At 46.4% G+C, this 18,709-nt stretch overlaps 1 protein-coding gene across 1 annotated transcript in view; it reads right to left on the minus strand.

The window, feature by feature from the left end:
* Positions 1-18,709, minus strand: part of LZTR1 (leucine zipper like post translational regulator 1) — a 119,779-nt gene that overhangs the window by 46,449 nt on the left and 54,621 nt on the right. The window contains exon 8 of the mRNA XM_075324567.1: positions 1,973-2,112. Coding sequence (XP_075180682.1) covers positions 1,973-2,112 — 140 coding nt within the window. The remainder of the gene's footprint in view (positions 1-1,972; positions 2,113-18,709) is intronic.

The following is an 18,709-nucleotide window of genomic DNA, read 5'->3' on the forward strand; positions in this document are numbered from 1 at the left end:
GAGTCCATCCATACAAATGTGAACAACGACAAGGCAGAGTCCAGCAATAACGTGAGCAATCCAGGATGCTGTTAAAAATTTTTTTTTCTTTTTATTCATAAATTCATTAAAATATAATGGTCCAAGCAATTCAGAACAGCATTATCGCAGGAAAATAGCGCAGATAGGACTATGCGTTTCAGCGGTAAAATCCGCCTTCTTCACGGTCCAGAATCAGATCAGTTTATGTTGGTTACTAATAAACCGCTGCATTTTTGAGAAAGACTGTGTTGCCTGTGTATGCCTAAGCTACCCTGCATCGCTGCAAGCAAGTGGAACCCCCCAGGTAATATATAATATAATATAATATAATATAATATAATATAATATAATATAATATAATATAATATAATATAATATAATATAATATAATATAATATATATATATATATACACACACACACCGTGTTTCCCCGAAAGTAAGACAGTGTCTTACATTCTTTTTACCCCCAAAAGTGCCACTATGTCTTACTTTCGGGGTAAGTCTTATATTAGAAAAAATCCCACAGCAATCGCAGCAAGTCTCCATGCAATGTACCGTATGGAGACTTGCCGCGATTGCACCCTAAGTGTACCGCAAGTTAAGGAAACTTAACCACCAGCGGCTGCACATGAGGGCACTGAGGCTGCGTGATTTTGTATGTTGTCCATGGTCCTGATGGACCACGGACAACATTACTGCAACATTTCAACATTTCTTGGTAGCCGAGCGTTCAGCTGAGCGCCCGACCGCCGGCATGTGTCAGCTCTCAGCTGAGCGCTCAGCCGCCGGCATGTCAGGGCGTTCAGCTGAGCGCCCGACCGCCGGCATGTGTCAGCTCTCAGCTGAGCGCTCAGCCGCCGGCATGTCAGGGCGTTCAGCTGAGCGCCCAACCGCCGGCATGTGTCAGCTCTCAGCTGAGCGCTCTGCCGGCGGCATGTCAGGGCGCTCAGCTGAGCGCTTTGCCGCCGGCATGTCAGGGCTCTCAGCTGAGAGCTGTCACATGCCGGGGGCATGTCAGGGCGCTCAGCTGAGCGCTCAGCCGCCGGCATGTGTCAGCTCTCAGCTGAGCGCTAAGCCGCCGGCATGTCAGGGCGCTCAGCTGAGCGCCCGACCGCCGGCATGTGTCAGCTCTCAGCTGAGCGCTCTGCCGCCGGCATGTCAGGGCTCTCAGCTGAGAGCTGTCACATGCCGGCGGCATGTCAGGGCTCTCAGCTGAGCGCTCGGCCGCTGTAACTGTACTGTAAAGAAGGGAAAAAAAAAAAATTTTACTACGTCTTACTTTCGGGGTACGTCTTACATTAGCCGACCCCCCCAAAACCCCCACTACGTCTTACTATCGGGGAAACACGATAGATATATATATATATATATATATATATATATATATATATATATTATATATATATTATATATTATATTATAATGTATGTATGTATGTTTATATATCATTAGGATGGGGGTCATATATACTAGAATGGGCCCAGGATGAGGGCCATATATACCAGGATGCAACAAGGATTGGGAACATTCACACGTGGACAAAATTGTTGGTACCCCTTGTTTAACCCCTTCACAACCGGCTGATTTTGCGCTTTCCATTTTTATTTCGTCATTCTTCTTCCGAGAGACGTACCATATATACTCTACTATAAGCCGAGCTTTTCAGCCCATTTTTTTATGCATAAATGCTCCTCTTGGCTTAGATTCTGGACCGTGAAGAAAGCGGATTTTACCGCTGTAACGAGTAGTCCTATCTGCGCTATTTTCCCGCGATAATGCTGTTCTGAATTGCTTGGACCATTATATTTTAATGAATTTATGAATAAAAAGAAAGAAACATTTTTTTAACAGCATCCTGGATTGCTCACGTTATTGCTGGACTCTGCCTTGTCGTTGTTCACAATAATAAAAACATGTATAGATTATATTAGATCAACGTTTGGTTCTTACACTTTCTCTGCAAACTCAAACTGGAACAGGTTGTTGGTGATCTTCGCTCCACTCTGACCAGAGAAGACAAACATCTTGTCCCTACAGACCGCCACCGGAAAGTTACAGCACGAGGGAGGGATCTCACCACTCTGCTCAATCTGCAATACACATACATTGCCATTTCTTTAATACTGCTGTATATTCACGCTACTGGCATCTTTATGGAGCAGTTTTCATTTCGCGCCAGTTTACAGGTATTTACAGTGTTTGATATGTTGAAAGCTCCCCCTATACTGTCCATGTAATGCTGCCTACACCAGTAGTTCCAATACCATTTACAGGTGTCTATTTCAGGAATAGTGAGCACTATATGAATGCAGTACATACACTGACCTCTATATACAATTGCCCTGTGAAGCCTGTATATTGCCAATAAAAACACTAACCCCTTCACGACCGACCAATTTTTCGATCGTTTGTTTTGATTTATTTTTTTTTGCCATTCTTCCAAAAGACGTAACTTTTTTATTTTTCAGTCAGTCTGGTCATGTGAGGGCTCATTTTTTGCAGAACGAGTTGTACTTTACCATATATTGTACTGGAAAACGGCAAAAAAAATTCCAAATGCAAATTGCACTATTGTTTTTGAGATATTTTATTCACAGTCTTCACTATATGGTAACACTGATGTGTGGGTGTGATGCCTGAGGTTTTGCACCATTTTCTGCGACCCGTAGCGTTCTCATTTTTCGGGATCTATGGCTCAGTGACTGCTTATTTTTTGCGTCTCAAGCTGCCATTTTTGCGCAGATGCTATGTTTTGATCACTTGTTATTGCATTTAGCGCAAAATTTGTGGCGACCAAAAAACGTAATTTTGGCATTTGACAATCAGGTTAATTGATTTTATATTTTGATAGATCGGGCATTTATGAACGCGGTGATACCAAAATTTGTGTACAATTTTTTATTGTTTTAACCCTTTAATTTTCAATGGGGCGAAAGGGGGGTGATTTGAACTTTTAGATTTGTGTTTTTTTTTAAAACTTTTTTTTTTTAACTTTTTTTCATTTTACTAGTCTCCCTAGGGGTCAGCAATCTGATCGCTCTTCCATATCTGCTGATCACAGCTATACAGCTGCAAACAGCAGATATGCTCATTTTCTGCCTCACCCAGCTCTGGGCCGGGTGAAACCGAAAGTAAATAATGAGAGCTACAAAAGTAATCACATGACCCTGTACAACCACCGGAAGTCACGTGATCACATCACGTGACTTCCGGAATCGGCCGGTGAGTAAATGTTTTCCGCCGATGCCGTTATAATGGCGCTGTCACAAATTAACAGCGCCATTTAAGGGGTAAAACGGCACGAGCAGATAACGATTCTGCTCGTGCCTAGCAGGCAAACATCTCAGCTGTAAAAATCAGCTGAGATGTGCGCCGATTGCTTTATGCTGCCAGTGGCAGACTGCTAGGGCGTATTATTACTGCTCACGGTCGTGAAGAGATTAAAAGGAGTTTTCCAAGACGTATATATTGTTTACCTAATCAAAAGCCCATATACACATTAGACGAACATAGGCCACATTTGCCAATATCGACTGATAGTGTAAAGTGTGTGGGGGCTGCCCGACTCTTTGAACAGTTGATCTTGGAGGAGAGAAGGGACCGTCAAAGATTTATGATGGCTGAGAACTGTGTTGTTTGGAACCAAGCCGCTGTCAAAAGAGTCTGGCAGTGGCTCTTTCATAGAGAACACGAGTGCTCGGTCAAGCCAAGTGTTCCTATAAGGCTGGACTCACACGAACGTATGGCATTCGAGCCAAGAGCATCGGATGTGATATGCTAATGACCCCCGGTTCAGGCTCTGCTGCGAGCGTGAGCCGAGTGTCATGCGACTGTGACCCAATCTTGCAATCGGGTCACAACTGTGAAGCTGAGGGCGGGCGCTGCGGAGGAGAGGGAGGGGTTAACCCCCTATCTCCTCCGATGTCAGCCTATGCGTATATAGCACTGCACTGGGATAACATTTGAGTGCAGTCCGATGTTTCTCTCGCACCCATTCACCTGAATCGGTGCGAGGGATACGGCTCTCACAGAAAATCGCAGCATGCTGCAACTTTTCACGCATAGATATAGCAACATGTGATATTAAAACTTAACCTTTAATTGGGTTATTTAAAATAGATATACAAACTGTGATCCAAACACCATTAAAACCTGGAGATGATGGGACCAAAATGTACTGTGTGTATCTATGGCACCATCATTTACAGAAAAGGGGGGAACGGGTAACGTTCACCTAAATGAACAACACCGGAGACGTGCTGAGTTTTGCAACACACAAATAGCTGATGTGGTATCACTGATTAGACGGATGCTGTGTAAGTGCAGCCTTCAAGGATGAGTGTATATACAAGAAGTAGCATGCCACTCAACAGACAGAATATTGTCACTCAGCGTCATCAACACCAGACCAAAAAGTAATATGAATGTCCCACTATAGAGCTAAACTAGTGTGATATGCTCCAACAGGGGACAACCAATACTCATGCACCATGACAAACAATGCCCAAGAAATAGAGACCTCATAATACATATACCCTGCTCAATACCGACAGCGGCAGGGGGTCAGGGACAATAGGATGTCATGTACAGTGTAATATTAGGACCACTTGAAGTGGAACCATCTCACCCAGTCCTTTTGTCGGTGAGGTGTCGTCATTCTCCAGTGCTGCTTGGTCCAAATACCGGCACGGGGGGAGCAGTGGCTTGGTCACTAGCCCTATCTAGGATACCACTGACCCTTAGATAATCCACAATAACTCCCGCCCTTACAAGGGCAGTCCACAGCTGGCCCTGTTGTGGCTGACCCTAATAACCATCAAGCAGGTGACTCCCGACGCGTTTCACAACGACTGCTCATCAGGGGAGGCTTGGAACACCTGAAAATCGTGGTTTTGGCTCAAACTTGGAGCTCAAACCTGTGTGGCCTGGTATCATTGAAGGTGTACGATGTACTGAGGTAATTAAAGGGGACCTTAGTCCCACCTCCCTTCCCCAAATTGAAGGGACCGCCCAGCATGATTATGTAAATGATGCGGCGGCAATAATGAAAACCTGGATGATATATAACAATTCAACCCCAAATCGTGAGGGCGATATGATGATCGCTAACCAAAATAAGATGCAGTAAAACGCAATCCGTTAAGTATAAAGAGACGTAGCTCTTACCAGAAAGGACACACGTTTATTTCCCTCTCATTTGGTAATCCAGTTGAAGGACGCTGTACTTCCTGGTAGTCCGATCACGTGAGTAGTCACGTGATCGGAAATGTGAGGACCAATAGAGATCGGTCGCGTCATGCAGAACCCGACCGCTCGTCATCAATATGCGGCGGCCTGTGGAACGCAGGACTTCCTGGTTCGCCGGTCACATGATCAGTCACGCGGCCGGTGACGTCACCAACAGAGGAAGGGGGCGTCTACAGGATATCGGTCTCCCGGCCCACTTCGTGACGCACAAAGTGCTCATCACGTGATAGCGGCCGGACAGATAAAGCACGAAACTACATGTTTGTTAGTGCATATTAGGTCGCAAAATAGGACGCGTATTGTTAGCACTGTAGGCCGCATTAAATGGTTGGGAAAAACCCTACAGGTCACCCATATGGCATAGGTTTTTAGTAAGTCGGATCTATTTTTGGACCTTGCCTCTTTGAAAGCCTGACTCAGCACTTTTTGGGGGTAACCTCGATCGAGAAAACGCATCCTGAGGTCATTCGCCTGCGTCATAAACGAAGTGTCCTCAGAGCAGTTTCGACGAATTCTGTAATATTGCCCCTTGGGGATACCTCTCCTGAGGGGGGCCGGATGGTTACTATCCCACCTCAGGAGGGAATTGGTGGCGGTCGGCTTCCTATAGGTGGATGTGCTTAAGGAACCATCCTCTGTTTTCCTGATGCGGACATCCAAGAATGGCAACGAAACAGGGTCCGCCTCAAACGTAAAGCGGAGACCTATCTCGTTGTCATTCAGTTGGTTTATGAATATCACCAGATCGTCTCGGGTACCGCGCCATATGATGAATATATCATCGATATAGCGCGCCCAGAGATCGATCCGGTCAGATGTTAGTCCTCCATCACCCTCCTCGGAGAAGACAATAGTCTCCTCCCACCAGCCCAGGAGCAAATTAGCGTACGAGGGAGCACAAGGGCTCCCCATCGGGGTGCCCCTGAGCTGGTGATAGAACCTCCCATTGAAAGTGAAGACGTTATTCCTCAAACAGAATTCTAGTGCTTGCAGCACGAATTTGTTGTGAAGATGGTATTGGCAGCCTCTCATAGAGAGGTAATGTCCTACTGCCCTAAGCCCCATATGATGGGGAATAGAGGAATAGAGTGCCTCAACATCGATGCTGACCAACATTCTGTCCTCACCCACAGAAATACCGTCTAGTTTCAAGAGAAGATCAGTGGTGTCCCTTGTATAGGAAGGGAGGGATTCCACAAAGGGTCTCAAGATCACGTCCACGTATGAGCCAAGGTTATGACATATCCCACCGATCCCGGAAACAATGGGCCTACCCTTCAATGGACTAAGTCCCTTATGGACCTTGGGTAGGCCGTAGAAAGTTGCCATGATGGGATGGTCTGGTAGTAAAAACTCATGCTCCTTTTCATCAATCACCTTTTCGGCAAGACCCCTATCCAATAGGTTTTTCAAATCAGATAATAGGGAGGCAGTAGGATTATCCTTCAGAATAGCATACCCTTCTCTATCTGAAAGAAGTTCATGGCACATTCCAAGATATTGTGCCGGGTCCAGGACGACCACGTTGCCACCCTTGTCGGAGGGTTTTATGACAACGTGGCGGTCCTGTTCCAAGGCTCGAATGGCCACGATCTCTTCTTTGGTGCAGTTGTAGTGTGTAAAGACATTATGTTCACTCATTTGCTTTAGATCTCTGGATACCAGATTCACGAAGATGTCTATTGTCGACATGTCGTTCTGCACCGGTGGCATTTTAGTGCTTTTCTTTCTGAACCCGGAAAAAGGACCTTGTCCAGAAAGGTTAGGGTTCATATCAGAAAGACTATCCAACAATCTCACGTCAGGTAGCATGTCAGGAGGGATACCTAACTCTTCGCTAAGTTTGTTGTCTTTTGTAATGAAGAATTTTCTCCACTTCAACTTACGTGCGAATAAGTTTAAGTCCTTAATACAGGAAAAGAGGTCAAAGTCTGTTGTAGGGACGAAGGAGAGTCCCCTTTCCAGAACCGCCGTCTCAGTTACACTGAGAGGACGGGACGACAGGTTAATAACTTTAGGGCCTACGCTTGCTCCTGGCTTCTCGCTGCACCCAGTCGATTCCTCAGGGGGTAGACACTGTCTAAAAAAGGGGCACTATGCAAAGGTTGAGATCTGCCTCTCCCCCTCTGTCCTCGACCTCTCCCTCTATTCCGATTTCTGCCACGCTGATTAAATCCCCCACCACCTTGTTCACAATCAGATACCTCAGTATCGGTGGAGGAAATATCAAAATGTTGTTGAGGTTGGAGAGTCCTGTTGGTCAAAAAAAGATATGCCTTGTTCTCACGAAAATCTTGGATATCCCGCATATATTGTTTATGCTTGCGGTCCTTTATCAAATATTGGAAATGCTCTATTGTATTCTGTAGATTATTCTCTTTTTTAGTGAAGTCAGCCTCATTTTGGTTACCCATACGAATTTGGCATTATTGTACTGGTTTGATGTTACTGGATGGGATTGCTTATGTGATTGGATTTCTGAGTCTAACTTTTCTATCACATGCATCTTTATGTCCTCTCGGACGCATCATCATGAGTATATGCCATATGGGTGACCTGTATGTTTATAGGTTGAACGGACAGGATGAGTACAACGAAAATGTAACCAAACTCCCCCAAACCCCCCCCCCCCCTTTTTTATCGGGGTGACTGAGGTGCGATTATGCATTTCATTTTCCCCTTATGATATAGGAGCATTGCAATCTGTCTGAGTATCCCGTAATGTGTATCCATACGGGTTTTTCCCAACCATTTAATGCGGCCTACAGTGCTAACAATACGCGTCCTATTTTGCGACCTAATATGCACTAACAAACATGTAGTTTCGTGCTTTATCTGTCCGGCCGCTATCACGTGATGAGCACTTTGTGCGTCACGAAGTGGGCCGGGAGACCGATATCCTGTAGACGCCCCCTTCCTCTGTTGGTGACGTCACCGGCCGCGTGACTGATCATGTGACCGGCGAACCAGGAAGTCCTGCGTTCCACAGGCCGCCGCATATTGATGACGAGCGGTCGGGTTCTGCATGACGCGACCGATCTCTATTGGTCCTCACATTTCCGATCACGTGACTACTCACGTGATCGGACTACCAGGAAGTACAGCGTCCTTCAACTGGATTACCAAATGAGAGGGAAATAAACGTGTGTCCTTTCTGGTAAGAGCTACGTCTCTTTATACTTAACGGATTGCGTTTTACTGCATCTTATTTTGGTTAGCGATCATCATATCGCCCTCACGATTTGGGGTTGAATTGTTATATATCATCCAGGTTTTCATTATTGCCGCCGCATCATTTACATAATCATGCTGGGCGGTCCCTTCAATTTGGGGAAGGGAGGTGGGACTAAGGTCCCCTTTAATTACCTCAGTACATCGTACACCTTCAATGATACCAGGCCACACAGGTTTGAGCTCCAAGTTTGAGCCAAAACCACGATTTTCAGGTGTTCCAAGCCTCCCCTGATGAGCAGTCGTTGTGAAACGCGTCGGGAGTCACCTGCTTGATGGTTATTAGGGTCAGCCACAACAGGGCCAGCTGTGGACTGCCCTTGTAAGGGCGGGAGTTATTGTGGATTATCTAAGGGTCAGTGGTATCCTAGATAGGGCCAGTGACCAAGCCACTGCTCCCCCCGTGCCGGTATTTGGACCAAGCAGCACTGGAGAAGGACGACACCTCACCGACAAAAGGACTGGGTGAGATGGTTCCACTTCAAGTGGTCCTAATATTACACTGTACATGACATCCTATTGTCCCTGACCCCCTGCCGCTGTCGGTATTGAGCAGGGTATATGTATTATGAGGTCTCTATTTCTTGGGCATTGTTTGTCATGGTGCATGAGTATTGGTTGTCCCCTGTTGGAGCATATCACACTAGTTTAGCTCTATAGTGGGACATTCATATTACTTTTTGGTCTGGTGTTGATGACGCTGAGTGACAATATTCTGTCTGTTGAGTGGCATGCTACTTCTTGTATATACACTCATCCTTGAAGGCTGCACTTACACAGCATCCGTCTAATCAGTGATACCACATCAGCTATTTGTGTGTTGCAAAACTCAGCACGTCTCCGGTGTTGTTCATTTAGGTGAACGTTACCCGTTCCCCCCTTTTCTGTAAATGATGGTGCCATAGATACACACAGTACATTTTGGTCCCATCATCTCCAGGTTTTAATGGTGTTTGGATCACAGTTTGTATATCTATTTTAAATAACCCAATTAAAGGTTAAGTTTTAATATCACATGTTGCTATATCTATACTAATTGTACATGTGGGAATTCTTTTCTAATACCTACTGATTCTGAATTGGTGCTATATTCATACTTTGAACAATTTTGATATGGCTAGTTTTCTTTCTGGAGAGTTCAACACAGATCAATGGCTTGAGGACGCAAAGGGGGTTTTTTCGGATAAAGGCACTATCCCAAAGAAATACACACCCACCCTTAATGGTGCTTTCAAAGATCTGACCAAAATTTATAAGGACCAAATAATCTCCTGGTGGGAAGTGCAGAGTCTAGAAAATTATATTAGAGAGGGAATAGTGCCAAGAGGATTACGAATTACCCTTAATCCAGGAAATAGGTTTAGAGCCCCCGATTTTATCAAAAAGTGGGAAAGGGAAGCGACTGACTGTGCCCTTAAGTTGATGAAGCTCCTCTTGGAGGAAGAGAAACAGAGTTTATTGGGCCTGAATGATAGCCTGAGGGAACAGATCTCCCTCGTAAAAAAATATTCTGGCGAGGCTGACTTCACTAAAAAAGAGAATAATCTACAGAATACAATAGAGCATTTCCAATATTTGATAAAGGACCGCAAGCATAAACAATATATGCGGGATATCCAAGATTTTCGTGAGAACAAGGCATATCTTTTTTTGACCAACAGGACTCTCCAACCTCAACAACATTTTGATATTTCCTCCACCGATACTGAGGTATCTGATTGTGAACAAGGTGGTGGGGGATTTAATCAGCGTGGCAGAAATCGGAATAGAGGGAGAGGTCGAGGACAGAGGGGGAGAGGCAGATCTCAACCTTTGCATAGTGCCCCTTTTTTAGACAGTGTCTACCCCCTGAGGAATCGACTGGGTGCAGCGAGAAGCCAGGAGCAAGCGTAGGCCCTAAAGTTATTAACCTGTCGTCCCGTCCTCTCAGTGTAACTGAGACGGCGGTTCTGGAAAGGGGACTCTCCTTCCTCCCTACAACAGACTTTGACCTCTTTTCCTGTATTAAGGACTTAAACTTATTCGCACGTAAGTTGAAGTGGAGAAAATTCTTCATTACAAAAGACAACAAACTTAGCGAAGAGTTAGGTATCCCTCCTGACATGCTACCTGACGTGAGATTGTTGGATAGTCTTTCTGATATGAACCCTAACCTTTCTGGACAAGGTCCTTTTTCCGGGTTCAGAAAGAAAAGCACTAAAATGCCACCGGTGCAGAACGACATGTCGACAATAGACATCTTCGTGAATCTGGTATCCAGAGATCTAAAGCAAATGAGTGAACATAATGTCTTTACACACTACAACTGCACCAAAGAAGAGATCGTGGCCATTCGAGCCTTGGAACAGGACCGCCACGTTGTCATAAAACCCTCCGACAAGGGTGGCAACGTGGTCGTCCTGGACCCGGCACAATATCTTGGAATGTGCCATGAACTTCTTTCAGATAGAGAAGGGTATGCTATTCTGAAGGATAATCCTACTGCCTCCCTATTATCTGATTTGAAAAACCTATTGGATAGGGGTCTTGCCGAAAAGGTGATTGATGAAAAGGAGCATGAGTTTTTACTACAAGACCATCTCATCATGGCAACTTTCTACGGCCTACCCAAGGTCCATAAGGGACTTAGTCCATTGAAGGGTAGGCCCATTGTTTCCGGGATCGGTGGGATATGTCATAACCTTGGCTCATACGTGGACGTGATCTTGAGACCCTTTGTGGAATCCCTCCCTTCCTATACAAGGGACACCACTGATCTTCTCTTGAAACTAGACGGTATTTCTGTGGGTGAGGACAGAATGTTGGTCAGCATCGATGTTGAGGCACTCTATTCCTCTATTCCCCATCATATGGGGCTTAGGGCAGTAGGACATTACCTCTCTATGAGAGGCTGCCAATACCATCTTCACAACAAATTCGTGCTGCAAGCACTAGAATTCTGTTTGAGGAATAACGTCTTCACTTTCAATGGGAGGTTCTATCACCAGCTCAGGGGCACCGCGATGGGGAGCCCTTGTGCTCCCTCGTACGCTAATTTGCTCCTGGGCTGGTGGGAGGAGACTATTGTCTTCTCCGAGGAGGGTGATGGAGGACTAACATCTGACCGGATCGATCTCTGGGCGCGCTATATCGATGATATATTCATCATATGGCGCGGTACCCGAGACGATCTGGTGATATTCATAAACCAACTGAATGACAACGAGATAGGTCTCCGCTTTACGTTTGAGGCGGACCCTGTTTCGTTGCCATTCTTGGATGTCCGCATCAGGAAAACAGAGGATGGTTCCTTAAGCACATCCACCTATAGGAAGCCGACCGCCACCAATTCCCTCCTGAGGTGGGATAGTAACCATCCGGCCCCCCTCAGGAGAGGTATCCCCAAGGGGCAATATTACAGAATTCGTCGAAACTGCTCTGAGGACACTTCGTTTATGACGCAGGCGAATGACCTCAGGATGCGTTTTCTCGATCGAGGTTACCCCCAAAAAGTGCTGAGTCAGGCTTTCAAAGAGGCAAGGTCCAAAAATAGATCCGACTTACTAAAAACCTCTAAGAAGGAGGTAGGTGAGCCAATCACTCGATTCATTACCACGTTTTCTAACGGTGCCAATCTTGTCAGAAACATCTTTGAAAAACATTGGGCAATCTTGACAATGGACAGTGACCTGGAAACATCAGTAGGTCCCCATCCTCAGGTCACCTATCGAAGGGGGAGATCTTTAGGGGATAGATTGGTCCATAGTCATTTTATGGCACCCAAGCAAGAAACGTGGCTCAAGTCTAATTTGAAGGGGTGCCACAGATGTGGCGATTGTGTATCATGCTCTTCTATCTCACCTGGCAAGACCTTTGTATCAAATGTGACACGGGAATCTTTCAATATCCGGGATTTCATAAATTGCCGGACTAAGGGCATCATATATAAGGCAACGTGCATATGCGGACTTGAGTATGTCGGTAAGACAAGGAGAGAGTTCCGTAGACGCATTGGAGACCACATGGGAGACATTGAACATGACAGGGATACTTCCCTTGCACGTCATGTCAATGTCTCTCATGGGGGTAAAAAGGATGCCATAAAATTTATCGGCATTGAGAAAGTCGAAAAGCCAATCAGAGGGGGAGATTGGGACCGGTTGATCCTGCAAAAAGAGGCAAGGTGGATCTTCCGGCTCAATACGGTCTCCCCGGCTGGTTTGAACGAACAGCTCAATTACGGATGCTTCATCTAAATTTCTCCCTCATCTGCCCCCGTTTCTCTGTTGTTCCCCTGTTTGTATCTCTAGCTAATATCAACTGAATTCCCTTATCAGATCACACGTGATCTTGATATCCTGTTGGGATTTAATATACACATGATTGTCTACACAATCTCTTTATATATCACTTTTATCTCACTAACATGAGCACAGTGATCCCCTTGTCCCCCTCCCCCGTTCTCCATCCTCCCCTTTCCCAGACCTCATTTTGGTTACCCATACGAATTTGGCATTATTGTACTGGTTTGATGTTACTGGATGGGATTGCTTATGTGATTGGATTTCTGAGTCTAACTTTTCTATCACATGCATCTTTATGTCCTCTCGGACGCATCATCATGAGTATATGCCATATGGGTGACCTGTATGTTTATAGGTTGAACGGACAGGATGAGTACAACGAAAATGTAACCAAACTCCCCCAAAACCCCCCCCCCCCTTTTTTATCGGGGTGACTGGGGTGCGATTATGCATTTCATTTTCCCCTTATGATATAGGAGCATTGCAATCTGTCTGAGTATCCCGTAATGTGTATCCATACGGGTTTTTCCCAACCATTTAATGCGGCCTACAGTGCTAACAATACGCGTCCTATTTTGCGACCTAATATGCACTAACAAACATGTAGTTTCGTGCTTTATCTGTCCGGCCGCTATCACGTGATGAGCACTTTGTGCGTCACGAAGTGGGCCGGGAGACCGATATCCTGTAGACGCCCCCTTCCTCTGTTGGTGACGTCACCGGCCGCGTGACTGATCATGTGACCGGCGAACCAGGAAGTCCTGCGTTCCACAGGCCGCCGCATATTGATGACGAGCGGTCGGGTTCTGCATGACGCGACCGATCTCTATTGGTCCTCACATTTCCGATCACGTGACTACTCACGTGATCGGACTACCAGGAAGTACAGCGTCCTTCAACTGGATTACCAAATGAGAGGGAAATAAACGTGTGTCCTTTCTGGTAAGAGCTACGTCTCTTTATACTTAACGGATTGCGTTTTACTGCATCTTATTTTGGTTAGCGATCATCATATCGCCCTCACGATTTGGGGTTGAATTGTTATATATCATCCAGGTTTTCATTATTGCCGCCGCATCATTTACATAATCATGCTGGGCGGTCCCTTCAATTTGGGGAAGGGAGGTGGGACTAAGGTCCCCTTTAATTACCTCAGTACATCGTACACCTTCAATGATACCAGGCCACACAGGTTTGAGCTCCAAGTTTGAGCCAAAACCACGATTTTCAGGTGTTCCAAGCCTCCCCTGATGAGCAGTCGTTGTGAAACGCGTCGGGAGTCACCTGCTTGATGGTTATTAGGGTCAGCCACAACAGGGCCAGCTGTGGACTGCCCTTGTAAGGGCGGGAGTTATTGTGGATTATCTAAGGGTCAGTGGTATCCTAGATAGGGCTAGTGACCAAGCCACTGCTCCCCCCGTGCCGGTATTTGGACCAAGCAGCACTGGAGAAGGACGACACCTCACCGACAAAAGGACTGGGTGAGATGGTTCCACTTCAAGTGGTCCTAATATTACACTGTACATGACATCCTATTGTCCCCGACCCCCTGCCGCTGTCGGTATTGAGCAGGGTATATGTATTATGAGGTCTCTATTTCTTGGGCATTGTTTGTCATGGTGCATGAGTATTGGTTGTCCCCTGTTGGAGCATATCACACTAGTTTAGCTCTATAGTGGGACATTCATATTACTTTTTGGTCTGGTGTTGATGACGCTGAGTGACAATATTCTGTCTGTTGAGTGGCATGCTACTTCTTGTATATACACTCATCCTTGAAGGCTGCACTTACACAGCATCCGTCTAATCAGTGATACCACATCAGCTATTTGTGTGTTGCAAAACTCAGCACGTCTCCGATGTTGTTCATTTAGGTGAACGTTACCCGTTCCCCCCTTTTCTGTAAATGATGGTGCCATAGATACACACAGTACATTTTGGTCCCATCATCTCCAGGTTTTAATGGTGTTTGGATCACAGTTTGTATATCTATTTTAAATAACCCAATTAAAGGTTGTTTTAATATCACATGTTGCTATATCTATACTAATTGTACATGTTGGAATTCTTTTCTAATACCTACTGGTTCTGAATTGGTGCTATATTCAAACTTTTCACGCATCCAGAATCTGGATGTGAGAAAAGCTGACCAACTGCTCTCCCTCACTGACTAACATTGGTCAGAGTGCAATGCGAGATTTTCTCGCATTTCACTTGTCCGTTTTTCACGCTCGTGTGAGCATGTTCTAAATGGAAGGCTCTGGACACATACAGTACAGACCAAAAGTTTGGACACACCTTCTCATTCAAAGAGTTTTCTTTATTTTCATGACTCTGAAAATTGTAGATTCACATTGAAGGAACCAAAACTATGAATTAACACATGTAGAATGAAATACTTAAAAAAATGTGAAACAACTGAAAATAGGTCTTATATTCTAGGTTCTTCAAAGTAGCCACTTTTTGCAAATAAATGCTTAATATGGAATCGGTATAACAGGAAGACTGCTTAAAAAGCAGTTCAAAACTGCCAACATCAGAATTTTATGGCTATATAAACAGCGTGAAAATCGACAGCAACATTCAGTTATTCAAGGGGCTTACAAGTAGCAGCATATTTAACTCAGTCAGCAAAAACCTTTTTAACAATGTCATCCAACACTTAGAGTTGCAGGAATGATCCTGATACATTTGTGGTTTTTCAACACCCAAACAAAGGAGCAAACATGAGTGTTAAATTGCCTTTCCTTCACAGCCATCTGAACTACTTCCCCTCCAATCTTGGAGTTATCAGTAAAGAACAAGGAGAAAACGTTCAACAAGACTTCAGGGATCATAGAACATGGATATTAATGCAGACTGAACACAAACATGATAGCAGACTACTGTTTATAGCCTCACAACCCTGATCATAACTATTCCAGAAAAAAAAAACCAAAAAAACGAAAATTTTCCTTAATTAAATTTACACAACTATTGTTCTTTTGGTTAGCTGAGAAGACTCATTTTTTGAATGTAACAAATATATTACATGTTATCGCTTCTTCAGCATTTCGTATTACCACTGATATTCAACTTTTAAATCTTTAAATCAAACATTTCTCATTTGTAAAAAAAAAAAGAATTTTGTTTACTTACCGTAAATTCTTTTTCTTATAGTTCCGTATTGGGAGACCCAGACCATGGGTGTTTAGCTTCTGCCTCCGGAGGACACACAAAGTACTACACTTAAAAGTGTAGCTCCTCCCTCTGAGCTTATACACCCCCTGGTGAGCAGACTTAGCCAGTTTAGTGCAAAAGCTGAAGGAGAATAGCCACCCACAAGTAAAACAGAGCAAAAGCCGGAACAACCGGAGACTCTGTCAACGACAACAGCCGATGAAAAACACGCGGAACAAGAAATTGCCAACAGGCAACAGGGAGGGAGCTGGGTCTCCCAATACGGAACTATAAGAAAAAGAATTTACGGTAAGTTAACAAAATTCTCTTTTTCTTTATCGTTCCTTTGGGAGACCCAGACCATGGGACGTCTCAAAGCAGTCCATGGGTGGGAAATAAACAGAAAAACTAAGAAGTAGGCAGAACCTAACTTCACAAATGGGCGATCGCCGCCTGAAGGATGCGTCTGCCCAAGCTCGCATCTGCCGAAGCATGAGCATGCACTTGGTAGTGCTTTGAAAAGGTATGCAGGCTAGTCCAAGTGGCAGCCTGACAGACTTGTTGAGCCGTAGCCTGGTGCCTGAAAGCCCAAGAGGCACCGTCAGCTCTGGTCGAATGTGCCTTGATCCCCGGCGGGGGAGGCACCTGAGTACACTGGTAGGCGTCCGAAATGGTCGACCTAATCCAACGGGCTAAGGTCGGCTTAGAAGCAGAGAGGCCCTTGCCCTGGCCTGTGGTTAGCACAAAAAGAGAAGTGCACCGCCTAAGAGCAGCGGTGCGAGACACATAGATCCGGAGAGCACGCACCAGATCCAGAGTATGCAACGCTTTTTCAAAGCGATGAACAGGAGCCGGACAAAAGGAAGGTAGGGTAATGTCCTGGTTAAGGTGGAAAGGAGAGACCACCTTAGGAAGAAAGTCCGGAGTCGGACGGAGAACCACCTTGTCTTGATGAAAAACCAAAAAAGGTGACTCCGAAGAGAGCGCAGCCAAATCAGAGACTCTCCTGAGGGAAGTTATGGCCACCAGAAAAGCCACCTTCTGTGAAAGACGAAACAAAGAAACCTCCCTAAGGGGCTCAAAGGGGGGGTTTCTGCAAAACCGTGAGAACCAAATTAAGGTCCCAGGGATCTAAGGGCCGCCGGTAAGGCGGAATGATGTGAGACGCGCCCTGCATGAAGGTGCGGACCTGAGCCAGCCGAGCGAGACGCCGCTGGAACAGCACTGACAGAGCTGAGACTTGTCCCTTGAGAGAGTTGAGGGACAGTCCTAGCTGCAGACCGGACTGTAGAAAGGACAGACGGGTCGGCAAGGAGAATGGCCGGAAGAACGACACCAGGACAGGAAAATTTTCCAAGTCCTGTGATAGATCTTGGCGGAGGAAGACTTACGGGCCCGAGTCATAGTGGAGATGACTTCAGGAGGAATACCAGAAGCCGTCAAGATCCAGGACTCAAGAGCCACGCCGTCAATTTGAGAGCCGCAGAATTCAGGTGGAAAAACGGACCTTGCGAGAGAAGGTCTGGACGGTCCGGGAGATGCCACGGCACCTCTACGGACAGATGGAGCAGGTCTGGGTACCAAGCTCGCCTGGGCCAGTCCGGTGCAATGAGGATGACTCGACGGCCCTCCATTCTGATCTTGCGCAGGACTCTGGGCAAGAGAGCTAGAGGGGGAAACACGTAGGACAGACGAAACTGGGACCAGTCTTGAACCAGAGCGTCCGCGGCGAAGGCCTGAGGATCGTGGGAGCGAGCCACGTAAACCGGAACCTTGTTGTTGTGACGGGATGCCATTAGGTCCACGTCCGGAGTGCCCCACTTGCGGCAGATTGACTGAAACACTGCCGGGTGCAGGGACCACTCGCCACCGTCCACGGATTGACGGCTGAGATAATCTGCTTCCCAGTTTTCTACGCCTGGGATGTGGACTGCGGATATGGTGGACTTGGAGTCCTCCGCCCATTGAAGAATGCGTTGGACCGCCAACATTGCCAGGCGGCTGCGTGTCCCGCCTTGGTGATTGATGTAGGCAACCGCTGTCGCGTTGTCTGACTGGACTCGGATGTGCCTGCCCGCCAACAGGTGGTGAAAGGCTAGGAGAGCTAGAAGCACGGCTCTGGTTTCCAGCACATTGATTGAAAGGGCTGACTCGGACTGAGTCCAAGTGCCCTGTGGTGGAGATATACCACTCCCCAGCCGGATAGGCTGGCATCCGTGGTGAGAATCACCCAGGACGGGGCCAGGAAGGAGTGCCCCTGGGACAGAGAGAGGGGCCGAAGCCACCACTGAAGAGAGCTCCTGGTCTGTGGCGACAGAGCCACTAACCTGTGCAAGGAGGAAGGCCGCTTGTCCCAACAGCGGAGAATGTCCAGCTGCAGGGGACGCAGATGGAACTGGGCAAAGGGAACAGCCTCCATTGACGCCACCATTTGACCCAGCACTTGCATCAGGCGCCTGAGGGAATAACGGCGGGGCCTCAGCAGAGAGCGCACCGCCAGTTGGAGGGACTGCTGTTTGACTAAGGGAAACTTCACAAGTGCCGGCAAAGTCTCGAACTGCATCCCTAGGTATGTGAGACTCTGGGTCGGAGTCAGAGTGGATTTGGGAAGATTGACAAGCCACCCGAACTGGGCTAGAGTGGCGAGAGTGAGCGAGACACTCCGCTGACAGTCCACGCTGGATGACGCCTTGACAAGAAGGTCGTCCAGGTAAGGAATCACTGCCAACCCCTGTAGGTGCAGGACCGCAATCACTGCTGCCATGAC

This window comes from Anomaloglossus baeobatrachus, chromosome 1 (assembly GCF_048569485.1).
Source record: "Anomaloglossus baeobatrachus isolate aAnoBae1 chromosome 1, aAnoBae1.hap1, whole genome shotgun sequence".
Taxonomy (NCBI): Eukaryota; Metazoa; Chordata; class Amphibia; order Anura; family Aromobatidae; genus Anomaloglossus; species Anomaloglossus baeobatrachus.